The 16851-nt window shown below is 42.1% G+C and overlaps 1 protein-coding gene across 1 annotated transcript in view; it reads right to left on the bottom strand.

Moving 5' to 3' along the window:
* LOC310908570 (sodium channel protein type 5 subunit alpha-like) overlaps positions 1–16851 on the bottom strand; it is a gene marked incomplete at its 3' end in the record, with an annotated part of 214572 nt that overhangs the window by 15291 nt on the left and 182430 nt on the right. Inside the window, 1 exon segment of the mRNA XM_083859729.1 lies at positions 4498–4620. Within this exon segment, the coding sequence (XP_083715855.1) occupies positions 4498–4620 (123 nt within the window).

The raw sequence follows: 16851 nt of genomic DNA, 5'->3' as shown, positions 1-16851 counted from the left end.
TTACAGGTGAAACCACCTCCCAGGTGACTCCTTTATGGACAGCCTAGAAACTGAGCCACCCTCTGCCCTAACTCAGGGTGGTGCAATCTATAACCTGTGTTTGGTCCCCAGCTCTCCTGATCTCATAAGCCACCTCCTCAATCAAAGCTGATTCAGATTTTTAATCCAGAAATAGACTTGCATGATGAGTTAATCCTCCCTTTGCTCTGAGAGAGCCCATCAGACTGCCCCCAGTGATTTCAGGCCCAGACTGTAACTCCCAGTGAAGCTCAGGCACAGCTTTTGCAAAGATATCTAATTTACAGTGTCATGATGTCAAATAACAGAGGGAAAAAATGTATTATTAGATAATCTGTTCCTAGTGCCCTTTGTCCTCAGTGTTAGAAACAGTTGCTGCATTTTTAGGTGGAATTTGTTGAACTCGAGGCATCTGCTCTTAGATGTCTTCTCCCATCATTCCCATCTTCATTGGGGGAGAGTTACCACTGCACATTGCTCCAGGTAATTAAAAAATCAGAGCTTCCTTGTAGCTATCATGATTCTTTCAGATTTTTAATCACTCTCATAGTTCCCTGCAGAGACTTTCCCAGTTTTAATTCCCCTTTGCAGCACTTCTATGGAATTCCAGTGTTGAAGCACTGCACTCTCCCTCTGTTTGCTGGGTTATTTCCCTGCATATTTAGGGATTTTAACAGTCACCTCATTTGCCAGCACTGCCCAAAAGCTTCTGTCCTTTTGAACAGTCATCCTGATCCCTATGTCCTTCTCAGCTGCTGTTTTCCAAGAAACATCCCCCAGAGTGACCTACATTCCTCCTCCCCAGGTAGTTGATGTATGTGGGTTTATTAAAATGTGTGCTGTACAATAGATCTATTTTTCATTGTGATCCAGATCAGCCAGCATAATTCCCTTATCTGTAATTTCACTTACACTGGTTTTGAGTGCTGTCAGCAAAGATTTTATATTTTCTTCTAGATGCTGCTAAAGTACAGATTAAAGATAATTCTCACTCTGAACAATTCCTCACCCTGAGATGCTCATCGCCAAATTTACAGTGTGGTCACTGCTTACAGTTACTATTTGACATCCATCACCCTTTTTAAAATGTGTTTACTTGTCTTGGTACAAAGCTTGTGTTTTCATCACAATGTCTCATGGTATCAGATTCCTCTATGAAATCCAAGGATTCTGTATCAGTACAGTTACCATCATCAGCATAATTTGTAATCAAATCAAAGGCTCATATTGGTTTTACAAGAACTATTCCCATGAAATGATGCTAACTAGCATTAATTATGCTGTTTCTTTCCTGTATGTATCTTGTAGCAGTCTCACCATGACTTTGCCCAGTATCACTTTCACATTAAATGGTCTCTCATCTTCCCTCTCATCCTTCTAAAATACTGCAATAACCTCTCTTGCAGGGAAGGGCCACCTCTGAAATAATTCCCTGATGGACAACAAATGAGGAGACATGAGAGATGTCATTATTTGGGACAGGCAGATCTAAGCTACTTTATTCTGGGCTCATAAGTGTAAAGCCTCTGGGTCTAAAGTACTGTCAGGTGGGATTCTGGCCTTTCTGGGGTCTCTTTCTGAGGATTAAGGGACGGGATGACACCAGTTCATCCTTATTTTGCAGACCACTCATGGCCAGTTATATTTTAGAGTTTTAAGATAATTTAATTGAATGGCTTTAGTATGTTACTACAATGCACATTTGCTTACTGCTGTTAGACAAATCCTCAGCCCTTTATCATTATTTAGCCAACATTAAGTTACTGGGAAGAGTAAATAAAAGGAGGAGGAGGATTGAACTCCGTGTTAATGCAACTTCAGTGTACAGGATGGTAAACCAGGCTGGTGAGAAACAGGGAAGGCAGAAAATGAGTGCACTGGTGAGCTGAAGGTGGTTTTTAAGTTAAACCCAGATTTTCTTTCTGTGCACTGTGATGTTCTTACAGGGCACTCAGCACTGAAAGGCAGCAGAGTACTGTCAGGTGGGATCCTGGTCTTTCTTGGATGTTTTTCTGAGGATTAAGGGGCAGGATGACACCAGTTCATCCTTATTTTGCAGACCTCTCATGGCATAGGAGCTGCTGAGGCTTGTGTCAAACTTGCACAGGTCCCAGACTGTTTGAAGACAGGGAAAGAACTGAAGTCTAATGGCAACAGGTTTTCTTGGCCACCCAAGTGCTACTCTGTGCTTTTGTCTCATGGAAAATTTCTTCCAAAATTTAGTCACAGCATTGATGAAGTAAGTCTCTTACTGCAGTAAATGAGAACTTTCTTCCTCCTGTTATAGCCCTGCAGAGATGTTTCAGTTATTCAAGAAAGAGGCATTATAATAGAGCAAACTATTTTTATTTTCTCACTGTCAGTGTTTGCTTCTTAACATTATCATTATTTAATCCATCACTGTGCTGGCAATTTTCCTGTGCATTTTGGAGCATATGAACTCCTAATAATGAAAGGTCTAACTGTCCCTAGTCTTGTTAAGTGTGGTTAGACAAACTAAAATTAAAATGATTTGCTTTTCCAATAGCACGTACTCTCAATTATATTTTATCATGGTTTACAAGCTAATTCACCACCTCTGACAGCTCAGAATGACTGAATATATTTCAGCTGTAGCAACAGTACAGGAAAGAAAAGAGGATATTGAGTCAGGGACTGAGGGGCCTGTAAGAATGAGCATGGTGGGAAGGAAATTTGCTGGGCTGATCCATGTCAAGATCTCCACCAAGCCAGACTCTCACTATTCTCAGAGAAAAATGAGGAGTTTTTTCATGTTACTTTTTCTCTATTCTGCTAATGCTTTTCTGATGTTTTTTGGCTCATTTCCCCACTGCTGTTCAGGTGTGGATCCAATTTAGTTAAACTGATGTGAAATCATGAGTAAACAATCATATGTCAGCTTAGAACACACAGAGTTTTGCTCAGGCTTGTAAATCCACCAGTAAAAGCTAAGCCTTCATAAGGTAGATCTAAACTGATTTGGGAGAATCTATGCAAGAATCACTCTGGTAGTTAAACTACTTCTTTTGCTAATACTGAAAGTTGAAATAATTCCATCTGTGAATGTTTAATAAAGACTTGGAGTGAGGTCATCAAACAAGTGAGTGAAAGCTCATGGAGTGAGAGCTTTAATTATTGTCAATAGTGCAACCTCATTTTGTGTCTTTGCACTTTGGTTTTGTTTTGTTTGGTCAATTACCTGCAAAATATTGCCTGACTGCTGGAAAGATTGTGGTGACCAAAACAATTCAGGTTTGGGTGCCTGGATAAGCAGAGCCTTTTGGATCTTTTTGTCTTAGTATCAACATAGAGGTGGTCTGCAACAATACTGGCCTCATCTTCATCCACAAAATAACATGATTTAGCTAATCACAAAATCTTTGGGGAAAAGCATTATATTGCCAAATCTGGTCACCCACAGAAGAGGAAAAGAATGGATGTGGGGTTTTCCTACTCTGCTGCATCACCATATTTCCTGGCTCATCTCAGTTGTTAGGTTCTCCATCCTTCAGTCTCTTGCTGTGAATGCATTGCAATGAGAATAATCTATTCCTGGGAGATCAGTGCATGAAATACACATTTAGTCACTGATGATTCGGGCCAAAATTTTGTCTGCAGGAAAGCTTTATCCTGAATATACATCAGTGTGAAATATGTAGCATTTTCCTTGGCCCAGCAGAGAGACTTGGGGTCATCAGTACAATTTGACACAGAATTTTGTCACAGATTTGCTTTACCTTGCTATGCAATCTGCAATGTTAGCAGCAACCTCAGCTCACACAGCTGTCACCACCTGCAAGTCATGCATGGTGTGAGGAATTAAATAAAGTGCTTATCTAAACAATAATTGATTCTTGTTAGCAGGTTAGGCTTAACAAATAAACAGGTATGCTGTGGGAGTATAGCCATGGTGGCAAAGGAATGCAGGAAAGAAAGAGATGGATGCACAAGATGGAGCAACAAGCACAAGCTGCAGGGTTTTAATGTCAGTCCCAATATTCCTCATTAAAACTGCAATCTGTTCAAAGGGAAAAAAAAAAATCATTCATTCATTTGCTTTCCCTATCTTTAGCATTTCTAATTTTTGCTTTAATTATTAGTGAAAACTTCCTTAAGAACTTTCTAGTCACTCTCATTTTAATGCATGTCAAAACAGGGAGCAAACTTAAGCTTGGTTGTTCCCCTGCTAGACCTCATAATTGAGAGGTAATTGATAGCCAGCTGCTTCCTCACCAAAAAAGCTGTTTTTTAAGACATAGGATGACAAGTCAGGCAGCAGGATTAGTTTATCACTAAATCCACCCAAGGATAAAGATGTAATGATACAACTGCAACCAAGACCGAGGTGGGATTTCTTTGTTGCTTTGATAAAGCACTATCATTCATGTCCTTTGGCTGACAAAACCATGTGCAGAAATCCCCTGTGACACTTTGACCCACACAAAGCGGAGCTTTGATGGATGCTTTGTGTCCTCTTACCCTCATCCCTTCAAACCGTGACAAAGCTCTCAGTGGCCGCAGAGCCCGGAGGGTCCTCAGGGATTTGATGGGACCCATCTCGGAGTATCCAAGAGTGTTGGCAACCAGGCTGATCAAAGAGACCTGGATGGAGACACAAAGAAAGAGAAAATTCAGTCTGTTAGAACACTCCAGCCATTTTCCTTCTCCTCTGACTTTCCTCCCTAGAAAGAAACAGCTGGTTAGTGGAACAGTGGAGGGGGGAAAGTCTTAAATGGGAGATGTTACGTTGGATCCACACAGAAGAAAAGGATGATCCTTCACGAAGTGGATGAGAAAGGAGATCACCATAACAGACCCACCACTCTGTGCTGTTTTCTGTGTACTCCCCAAGGTGTGTGTTTCTTCCACTACCCAAAATACGAGTCAGGTAAGCGTTACATTTAGAGCTTTTTGGAAGAAAGTATGTCTAACCCTTTCCAGCAGACACAAAGGATTGTGGTATTTACATTTAATCACTAGTCTTCAACTCGATGATTAAAGACAAGTCTTACAGTGCTGGCAGACATGTCTATGCCACAGACCTTAAAAGAATGATGTGCATGGCTCTTTCATTCTGCTCTTAGTCACTTTTTCTGGTTTCTGCACAGTCTTTAAAGGAGATGGAAATTTGACAGGTGCTCGGTGTTGAGGTTCACACCTTTCAAAGACTATTTCTTTTAAATGAACTTCCTGAATCTGGAAGCAGCATGGAGGAGTTCCCATGTTCTTCGTGTTCTCAGAGCTTTTGTAGTGCCCTAGTTGGTCAGAGGTGTGGGTGGTATCAGGCACAGGACTGGATTCTGAACGAACTGAGTGTCAGTGGGGATTATGAACACATAGAGCAATAGGGTTTTGCATGCTCAAATCAGTGTTCACAGCCTGAAATCTTACTGAGCAAAGAGTGAAAACAAACAGCTCTCCAACACCATAGGTACCATGCCAATTTGCATGTATTAAAAAAAAATCCCAAACAACAAAAAATCCAACCAGAATTAATCACCACATACTATAAAATACTGTTTTTTTAGAAGGAGAAACTTATGAATATTGCTTATCACAGTTCCTTTTCTTCCTTTTTAATTTGTTTCTTTTTTTCTTGCTTACCATTCTCACAGCCCCATTCATCACAGTATTGAGTTATTATTATTCATGCTCACCAATGGGAGTGTGCAAAGCTCACCTGTGAGGAGTGGGTGCTGTTGCCATTTTCAAGATAGCAGCTAAGCCTAAAAGCAGAGACTCCGCCACATTATAAAAACTGGGTGCTTAGTGTAAGGAAACTCCAGCACCCCCTTAAACACTGACAGTTCTGGAGGAAACCTTCCTTTTAATTATATGATGGGATGATTTTTACTCTGAAGCCCAGTGCTGACTGACCAGCTCAGCATCACCCATGAAGCCTGGGATAAATCAGGGCAAGACCAGCCTGGTCCCTAAGTCCCAAGACTGTGTCCCCTATGGAGCAGCTTTTCTCCTGAATATGCATTTATTTACACACCAGTGCTGTCTGCACAGCTAAGCACTTTTTAAAAAATTTGCTCAATTTCTTAAATTATTTACCTGCTGATGGCTTTACTTTGTCATGTGGGTGACTAAGGGCAGGAGGTCTCAGAGAAACCAAGCCTGAGCTGGGGTTTCTGCCAGGATTTCAGCCCACACCCCTGCAGAGCACTAAGTGGCACAGGAGCTGTCACCCTGTCACTCTTTAACAAGGTGTGACACAGACTCACCTCCTGTATACAGACTCAGAGGCTGGGACAGAAGGAAAGGCTTAATAAACACTTCTGCATTTTCAGTGCTGAGTGCCCTGTAAGAACATCACAGTGCACAGGCAGACTGGGGTCAAGGTCTGATGTCTTTGTCCCTGTAGACACTGGGGAGGTAAAAATCACCAGCAAAGCTTTTGCTTCCATCTCTAGGAAAGCAGATTTTAACCTGTGACTTGAGCATGGTGCCTAAGTCATTTTAGAGTAAGCAATGCCATAGGTTTGACATGCTCCTTTCCCCAAAATCCTGCTCACCCAATGTTCATAGCTGAAGAAGAAAATCTGGATTTAACTTAAAAACCACCTTCAGCTCACCAATGCACCCATTTTCTGCCTTCCCTGTTTCTCACCAGCCTGGTTTCCATTCTGTACTCTGATGCTGCATTAACACGGAGTTCAAATCCTCCTCCTTTTATTTACTCTTCCCAGTAACTTAATGTTGACTAAATAATGATAAAGAGCTGAGGATTTGTCTAACAGCAGTAAGCAAATGTGCATTGTAGTAACATACTAAAGCCATTCAATTAAGTTATCTTAAAAGTCTAAAATATAACTGGCATTATGGGGAAATCACGTTAGCAGAAACACTGGCACATATTTCTGTCTTTGATGGAAAGTCTAGTGCAGAAAAATCCTAATCTCACAAAGCCTTGGAGGTTCCTATCCAGAAAGGCTGAAGCTATGGGAAAAACAGCTCAATTATTGTATGCTCTGAGGTAGAAACATAGATCCATATACTCACACACCAAGGGAAGCTCACTAATTTGTAAAATTGATCCATAAAATGAATGTAGATATTTAAATGAAAATTAATCAAATACGGGTAACCCAACACTCTTCTAGTTCCACCCATGATGACTGAAATTCAGATCTTATCAAGGTCTTCAAACTGCTTTGGCTGGAGCATCTGCATGATTCCTCCCTCATCCTGGATTTGTGTCCCATAACTGCCCTTTTCCCCAAAGCAGAAGGTTTTTGGTTCAAATCCTGCAAGACCAGACTTTAGGTCTGAGTGGGTTCTTATTTTCTTCAGAGTACCACAAATGTCACCCTGAAATTTATCACAGGTGGTGTTGCCCTCCTGACACAGATTTACACAGCATTAGATATCTCTGCAGAGGATTAGGTCATGAAGCTGTGTGATATTTGGCAATGATTTACAAGGCTGGAGTCAGAGCAGAGTTTGAGACAACTTGTTTAAATGCTTGGATGTTGGTTTTGAAGGTATCCTTGTCAAGTTTTATTTATAGGAGAATTACCAACGCAGGGACTTGGCCATTTGGACTTGATTAAAAGTGACCCGGAAGGTTATTTTTAGGAATAAAATCAAGCAGTTTTCAGAATTGCTGCTGACTGCCCCACATAATCACAACAAAAGGTGAAGTCAGCTATTTCTGGTATTTTTTTTTTTTTTTTACTGTTGCAAGGCTATGCAGCCCAGAGCTGCTCTAAAGTTCTGCTTTGTGCTATGCTCAGAATCAAAAATGTGCTGGCACCCAGGAAACACCTCTAGGGTCAATGTAACCTCCAGATTCAGAATAAGTCACACACACATTTCTAATTTTTTCAGTACCTGTTTGCAAATAGTTTTGTAGGTTTTTTTGTAAAAACCTACCCCTGAAGCAGCACTGTAACACAGTGGAGAGTGAGTGAATCCTAAGGAGTCACTATTGCTTGGAATAATTTCCCATTAAAAAATCCCAATTTGCTCTCGACCTGGAGCTTTCACCTCAACTTCACCTTTCACATGGCAGGTTACAGGTAAGCTATGGAATCTCTCATCCTCCTGTGCACTTCTTCTGGGCCAAGCAGATTTATCATAGCTCCTATTTGCTCTGCCTCCAGCATTTCCCCTGGAAAAGTCTTTCTAGAACTTGCTAGATATCACTAAGGAGCTTTCACAGCTTTCCATTTCACTTAATCAGGGAATAGTTTCCCCATGTTAGGTCTAGACTCTTCCTTATCCCCTTGACTTGCTGCTTATTTGGTGACCCTGGAGTCCCCAGAAAAATGCTCTCACTGGAATTCTCTGCCTAACCTGAAGCCCAGTGCACAACCTGGCCAACAATGAAGGTTCTTAAGGGGGAGGGAGGTCCTCATAAACCAGTGTGTGCAATCCTGCCTCCACAGACTTCAGCCTGTGACACACAGCTCTCACTGATCTCATGGACTAAGATGTCAATCATGGGGCAACTCTTCCCTTTTGCATTCCCTGGATCATCTCAGCACAGCCAAGAGCCCAACCTCAGTGCTGTCAGACACTTCCCAAAATTTATTCCAGCCCAACAGAGGGGGAAACCCTGAGTCAGCATTTACTGCCCAGCTCAGTGGCAGAGTTTCCTAGCAAAGCTCAGCCTTGTAGATCCAACCTAAACAATCCATCCTCTTGCTATTGTAGACAGGCAGAGAGTGTGGAGCTCTCTCTGATCCTGGCATTCAGGGAAGATTTTTGCTCCTTTCCCTGACTTTCTTTGCCCAGAGATAGTTTTTTCTTTGTGTTTATAAGAATATTGTGTCAATAAATATAGATCTGTATTTCTATATTCCCACATTATTTCTATATTCCCACAAATTTCTATATTCCCACATACATCTACACACAAGTTTATCTGCATGGATTTTACAATAATTTGCATGACAGGTGCCTGGAGCTGGATGAAGGGAGAGATAAATGAGCCCCACAGCTTTTACTGTTGCCATTTTCAGCCTCATGATCAAGGGAAAAATGAGAGCTTTTATTTCCGGTGGACTGGGCACTAGAAATACCAGCCATGGGGTTTAACAAACCTGTGGCTGGTGTTTTGAAAGCCAATCTCCTGGTACCTGTGTGCCTTGGTGGCATTAGCTTGGGTCTGGAGTGTCCCATTGTATGACTTTCATATGTGTTTCCAGGGTAAAATCAAGAAGAATCAATGAATTTAGAGTGATAGAATATAAGGAAGGATCTCTGACAAAAGGTTAGCCTCACCGATATCTGTATAAATCATATAAATACATCATATAACTCTAATGAGAGTAATTTCTGAATGCCTAAATTGACAATCCACTTCAAAGTCTTGTCCAGGAAACAGAACATTTTTTCAGTAATTTCCAATTTTTTGTCACAATTGAACTATTTTGCAGAATTTCTGTCATTCTTAAGGTAACAAATATGACTTGTGTATGTGCCCAGGGGGCACCTGGAGTAGTGTTAAATTCCCAGTGTGCTCACACTGCTCTCACAGTCATTCACCAGTTACAGATGTGCAGCATTGTCTGACTATTTAAATTATTCACCATGAACACACAGAGATAAAGTTCCACAATAATTTTATGTGTCTTCATTATCTGACAGTGACCTAAGCAATCAGTGTTGCAAACCACTGTAAACCCAGTAAAGCCACCAGGACAGAGTTTTAAGGCGGCAGAAAAACAATTATGAAGTCGGGAGTGTGATAATGCAGCACATGGAGGGGAAAAGGCCTTTAATTAGAAGATCATAGAGGTTTATTTTTTTCCCAAGGACTGATTGTATTTGGAACAGCAGTGGCTTCCTCCCTACATGAACAAATTTTAATATCATATTAGCAGCCTCCACAGACTCCCAGCCCATGGGGGTTTACAGGGGGTCAAGGGCACAGAGTTTGGGACCAGTGTTTCACTCAGGGCTGGTGGAGGTTCCTATAGCAAGGAGAAACTGAAATGAACTCTTTGAGCTGGAATAAAGGTTGCTCAAAGACTGCTCTTCTCTCTCTCTCTCTTTTTTTTTTTTTTTTTTTTTTTCCTCTATTCCTAAAAACACATGATTTCAGATAACCTGGGAGCATCCCCTGGACCAGGCTGAGAGCAGACAGACTTGAGCAGCACCATCCCAAGGCAGGCACTACCCAGCACAGGCTGCATGTTTTAATTAACCACTGAGGTGAATTAATAGCAGAGCCCTGAAAACAAGGCATTCTGGAATTCTGCCTGAGAAACAGCAAAAATATCATCCTTGGATAATCATATAAATCCTAAAACCAACCAGAATCTCCACTGAGTGCTGCTGCACACATCTGAGAGCAATGCCCTGCGAGTGTCTGTCTCAGGGAGAAGAGGAGACCTCCCTCCTGGTATGGGCAGCAGCATATGCTTGATGTAGCCAGGGGATTTCATCAAATTAACCTGCTTGTTCAAATTAGAGGGGAGGGAACAGCAGGAAAAAAAAAAAGAAAAAAAAGAAAAAGGAAAAAAAAAGACATCTGAATGGAAGCACAGCCGCTGAGCTGAAAGCTCTGGCCACTTATTTAAATAAGCAGTTCCAGCTAATGCAGGCCCCTGATGCTTTCAAATAGCTTTTTGTGTGCCCCAGAAAAAAAACCTGTCTCTCCCTCTCTAATTGTGCCTTAAAAAAAAAAAAAAAAAATAGAAGGAATAGTGCTTAGATTGCTGTGGGTGCCTCTTTTCAATCCAGCCTGGCTTCTCCTCTCCCTTGCTGCCGAGGATAGAATCACTCAAAGACCTCTTCACTGTCCAGTGTCCTTCACAGCCAGGGCTGAAGTTACAAGTTTCTGCCCTTGATTTGAAAAGGAACAAAATTCAGTCTTTACCCCAGATGCAAGGTGGAAAACCTACAGGGAAACAGGACTTTGCAAATAAACTGAAATACATGGACCTTCTTTTGGCTCTCTGAAGTATGGCTGGGGAAAGGGAGCTTGTAATGAGGTTGTTATTCCTTTCAGCACCCACCCTTTCTGAGCAGACTTTTATTGTCATTTTAGGTTTTTAAAACATCCCTTTGTCCTTTCATTCTGACACTGCATTTTCTGCCATACAAAGGCCAAACTGTACGATTGCACCTGCCAATCCAGAAACTGCACATTGTGAAAGAATGGCATAAAGTTAAAGGAAAGTCTTAAAAATAGGACACCAGAGAGACACTAAGGTGACCTAAATTCCCATCTCTGCTCCCTCTTTCCTTGGATCACGGCCCTCATGTTCAGGTAAAGACAACAAACTCCTTAAGGCTGCTCTGGGGTTGGTCCATGGCCTGGAGGTGAAAATGTGTCTGGAAATGAGCTACCAAAGGGCTTCACTCACTGCAGCAGGTCATTACTGCTCGTGGAGTGCTCTCATGTATGGGCTACATGAGTGCCTAGATTAATTATAAACAAAAATTATCTCCTGGAAAGCCCAGTGCTACTTCCTATTACTCAGGTTTAAAAACTCGTTTACTTCATCCACTTGTTTTGTTTTGTTTTGTTTTGTTTCTCCAGGACTTTTCCACTTCTTTTTAAGAACTTTCTTCCTCCATCTACTACTCAGACTAAAGCTATAAAATTCTGTTAATATTCCATGTTCTCAGCTTGTCTCCAGGTCCTCATGTCCAAGCTTTTCAAGGCAACATTTCCTTTTCAGAAGGCAGCCTTGTTGCAAACAGCATGTGTCACTCTTGTTGGGTTAAATGCTTTTAAATAAATCATTCCTGCATCCTAATTGCTTCCTGGTGGTTTCCAGAAGAACCTCTTTACGTCTTGCTGTTCTCTTAATCTGTCACCTCCTCTACACCTGCTCAGGCTTTTCTAACAGCTCCAGTCAATTCCCAGGGCACATGGCTGAGAATCAAGAATTAAACCTCAGCTGATTTCCGAGGGTGAGTCGACTGTGAGTTTTCATCCAGCGAGGCAGCAAACTGACTTATTGATCTGCAGCTTTCTCCCCCTCACCATTTGCAAACAGATTCTCAGCTTGTCTCAATTCACCTTTTTACTGCAAACAGGCACCTTTGCCACACCTTGACATCCTGTTTATTAGCACTGGGTAGGGATCACAGAATCACAGGAATCTGCTGAGTTGGAAGGGATGAGCAAAGATCATGGAGTCCAACTCCTGTCCCTGCACAGGACACCCCCAAAATCACACCTGGTGCCTGAGAGCATTGTCTGAACTCTGTCAGGTTTGGTGCTGTGACCACTTCCCTAGGCAGCCAGCTAGGGATTCTTGTGAATTTTGGGGCTCAGACGATGTAACTTGATCAGGCAAAGCTTGGCCAAGTCCCAAGGGTTCCCTCTGCAGTGGCTGTGCAGGTGCAGATGCCTTGAAAAGTCTGGTGTTTGTGTTATGATTTAGAAGAAAATAATTTCTTCGTCATCAACTGTGTTCTGCTGCTCATCCAGATGCTGTGTGGAGACAGCCTGGATTTAGGGCAGCTGGAGAGGAAAGACATTCTCCCCCTAAAAAGATCTCCAAAGCCACCTCATGTTCCATCCCAGGGAACCTTCCTGATGCTGTAGTCAGGAGTGGACTTGATTGCTATTTATTATATGAAGGCAGCATTACCATGCCAGGGGTGCACACAGCGATAACTGACAGAACTTCCCTGGGGCTCCCCATAATTCCCCAGAACTTCCCTGGGGCTCAGCCCCATGGACTCTGCTGCATTTTCATCCCAGCTGGTGGGAGTGGAGGTGCTGGGGTAAAGGCAAATTTCTTTCTGGACAGGATTAGGATCAACTCTACTTAGATATGACATAATGAAAACAACAACAAAAGCAACAAAAAACAAAAGCCCCAAATCCAAACCAAACCAAAACCCAAAAAAAACCAAAACCCCAAAACAAACAACCAAACCAAACAGCAAACAAACAAACAAAACCCCAAAACAAAACCCCCAAAAAACAAAAGAGAAAAATCTGTTTGTGTTCCTTCCTCAAGGTGCTGTTCTGGATCTGCTTGTTTCCCTAAAGCATTTATTTGATCAGATGTTCCAAATCCACATGAAAAATACCAAATTGATGTGGGAAACATGACAATCCTCACTTAAAAATCATCTCAATTTAGTTGTGTTCTTGAACGCGATTGATCCTGAATTGTATTGAATATGTCCATATTGTATTAAACATGCCAGAAAGGAGAGGGACTCTGAAGAATTGCAGGATCCCTGACTCTTGCCAGGAAGGATAATGGTACAAATAGGAGTACACACCAAAGTAGGAATGTTTATCTTCATTTGCCTTGGCACACACATCCCAAAGTCAGCCATACCAGGGTAGGAGGTCTGCACAAAATCTCTACACCACTAAGGCACAGCTTTCATCCCAATTCCTTTCATCTCTCCCTCAATAATAAAGAATCCCTGTCCCTCTGCAGGCTGCTTCTATTCCTTCTTTTCTTCCTTTTCCCTCCTCCTCAGGAGGAGTCTCTTGAGCTGTTCCTGACCATCCTGGATGGTGGGAAGATGTTTTTTCAGTTTGCAAATTGGGGTTTCAAAGGTTCTGGTCATCAGAGAGAGGAACTGTGGGACAATCCCCCATCCTCCTCTGTCCCTGGAGAATTTGTGGGACTCTGGACTGTTAAATACAGTCAATGTGCCTCTACCAGCTCAGCTCTTCCACGCTAGGGAAAACATCCCTGTGGATGGAATTTGGGGAATCCACTCCCAATGATGGGAAGGGTCAAGCAAGCTGCATGCAGGAACTCCAGGATTTTATCAATTATTTTCATTTTAAGCATAGTCTTCTAAAAAAGGACATTGAAAAGTGCTCCATTTTTAAATAACTTGGAGAAATGAAAATGTTTGGTAGATCTAGCTCAGCGAAATCTGAGTGGAGATGGGTTTTTTTACAGCACTTTTGAAATCTGAAAATGTGCTTCAGTTATTGAAATTCTTCAGCATTTGCAGTAATTATTTATCTCCCAACCACTCTGCAAGGTGCAGGCAGATGGTGAACTAGGCTTACTGTGGGCTTTTCTCCTCACCTCCATTTTCCACCCCTTTTCCTGCAGCTGCAGCATGTTTTGTCCTGCTGTGCCTTGTCTGAAACTCAGCTTGTGCTTCCTCTTGGCAAAGCCAGGGTTCTCCCCTTTTAGCATCCATGTGGTAACAAACATGAGGTGCAAACCAAGATAAGACCAGACATTTGGATGTTTTTGCATGTGCTGTGTTGAGATAAAGTGTGGGGTGGTGGAAGGGAGATTTACAACCTCGGCTGACCTGCTAACACACATTAAAACCATTTATTTTCATGTAGATTTTTTTTTCTCTACACTTATCCTGAATTAGTCAATATGTACTAAAAGAGCGCTTTTTCTCTTTCCTTCCTTCCTTCCTTCCTTCCTTCCTTCCTTCCTTCCTTCCTTCCTTCCTTCCTTCCTTCCTTCCTTCCTTCCTTCCTTCCTTCCTTCCTTCCTTCCTTCCTTCCTTCCTTCCTTCCTTCCTTCCTTCCTTCCTTCCTTCCTTCCTTCCTTCCTTCCTTCCTTCCTTCCTCCCTCTCTCCCTCCCTCCCTCCCTCCCTCCCTCCCTTCCTCCCTTCCTCCCTTCCTCCCGTCCGTCTTTTTCTCTTCAAAACTGGGTTCCCAAGCTCCTGGAGAGGGAATCTCTCCAGATTTATGCCATCAAGTTTATGCCATCAGAGAGGCCCAGAAAGAATGTGCACTGAGACAACTTTGACAGTCCCACATGTGCATTTGCTTTGAGGAGCTGGGAAAAAGCTAATCAAAAAGTTGAACTCTGAAGTTATAATACCCTGTTGTACCTATGGACTTCTGACAACTCACAGAGAACACTAATAAGTTCTCTCCTAAGATGCTGCTCCAAGTGACAAGACATAATATTTTTTAATTTGCCTTGGCTGTATTTTTGTCATTCTGCTCCTGTGTGCTTTTCAGAACAGAAACTAGAGAAAATTCACATGCTCTTAGGGTAATGCCCCAAGAATACAAATTGGATTTCAGTGCTGTTTGGGAACGACTCATTACAGCAGACTGTGTAATTACTGGTACAGCAAACAGAAATCACCTTGTTAATCAACAGGGAATACAGATGGAAAAAAACAATTAAAGTAATCATAAGCCATCAATATTTACTTCACACAGCAAGTTTTTAATTGTCACTTAAAGACAATCCAACACAAGGGCATAATTTAATTCAATTCAATTTTAACTAGGGATAGAAAGACTGTTTTAAAATGTTCATCTCAGATTCAAGGATTATTAGCTGCTTCTTAACTTGTCTGACAGTGAAGTATTTGAAGCAGAAATCTTAGAGCAAGTGCTTTCTAGGAACTATCTTGTAAAATGTAATACCTTTATTTTTGTTTAAGTGTTCAGGGAAAGTGATGGTGCATTTAATGCCTGAACATCCATGAGCAGATCTCAAACAAGCAAATAGGAAATTGGCAGCAAACAGGAAATTTGGAAAGCTGCTCAGTGGGGAATACAGATCTCCAGTTATCAACTCAGCACCTTCAGGCAAACACCAGAAACATGCTGTGTTAGAACCATTCACAAAAGTTATTGAGGAGAGCAAAAAATACATAACATTTCATATCCATAAAAACATTTACAAAATCCTGCCTAGTGGATTTGTTGAATAACTGTTTTGAGATGCCTGGGCTTCAAATCCATTGCTGAGCTGTACTTGAGCTCTTTTGCAGACAGATCTACCCAAAACTCTTGTGAGCCCCTGTCTCCATGTCAGGGGAGGTGGAAAAGGGATGGAAAGAAAAATCTTAATTCCTGGTGACCCAGCTGGAGAGAAACTAGTGGGGAATCAGGGCAAAAACTGAGAATTAGAGACATCTCCCCTCCCTGCTGCAGGAGCACCCATTGCTGGAGATGGCTGGAGGAGAAGGAGGCTGCCAACATCCCTAACAAAGCAATTGTTTAAGAAAATAGTTTTCGCCACGTGTGAAGACTTGAAAGACAGAATAATCTTAGAAAGAATTGGTGGAGAAACCCTCATCTCCCCTCATCTCTGAAATCAGAACACACAATCAGGCTGGGTTTTTGTAAGCCTGGATTGGGACCAATGTTTGGTCAATTAAACTGAACACAAAAGCTGCAATGGAGATGATGGATTTGTGATAATGGAGTTTTGTGGAGTGGTGACATTAGTCCTGGTTTAAGAGGATTTCTCTGTGAATGTCACAGGCAATGAAATTTGGCTGTGACTTTTTCCCTGTTCTTACTTAATGAGTTGGGAGTTCACACTTCTTTCCCATGACAGCTTCTCTGGGGTTCCAGCCTCTCACCTCTGCCTTCAGTGCCTGACCAGCCAGTGAGGAAGCTGTTGACTGCAATACCTCCAGACTCTGAATGATGCTAAGCCCCAGACTGATGTCTTTCCCAAAGTGACCATGCAATGGAATAATCCATCCTCTGTCAGCAGAGGCTGGGACATCGCTCAGAATTAATTGGCTGAAGCTCAAGCCAGATAAGCTCAAGATAATATTTATGGGTCAGAGGAAACAATTGAAAGGAACAGCAAGTATGACACCAGCACGCACAGCTGGTGGAGTCTCTCTGCTCCCTGTTTCAAAGGACAGGCCTGGTGGAGAGCAGTTCCCACAAACATTCACTTTGGGTGCCACTTCCCTGGCCAAGTTCAAACTCGTTTAATCTACTTTGTCCAAAGAGATGCTTGGAAAATATCTGTTCTTTGTGGAAATACTTGCCCATGCATCCTAGGAAAGAGAATAGTGCATAAATGCCATTCCTGATGGTGATATTGATGCCTGTCTACACTTCTATCTGTCTGCACAGATATACTACAGTCCCTGCCTTTCCCTCATGTGAAAAGAGCTGTGGATTGAGTGCCCACTACTGCAGC

The sequence above is a fragment of the Zosterops lateralis genome (assembly GCF_965231275.1).
Source record: "Zosterops lateralis genome assembly, chromosome: 1".
Taxonomy (NCBI): Eukaryota; Metazoa; Chordata; class Aves; order Passeriformes; family Zosteropidae; genus Zosterops; species Zosterops lateralis.
This window is presented reverse-complemented; position numbering and strand designations above follow the sequence as displayed.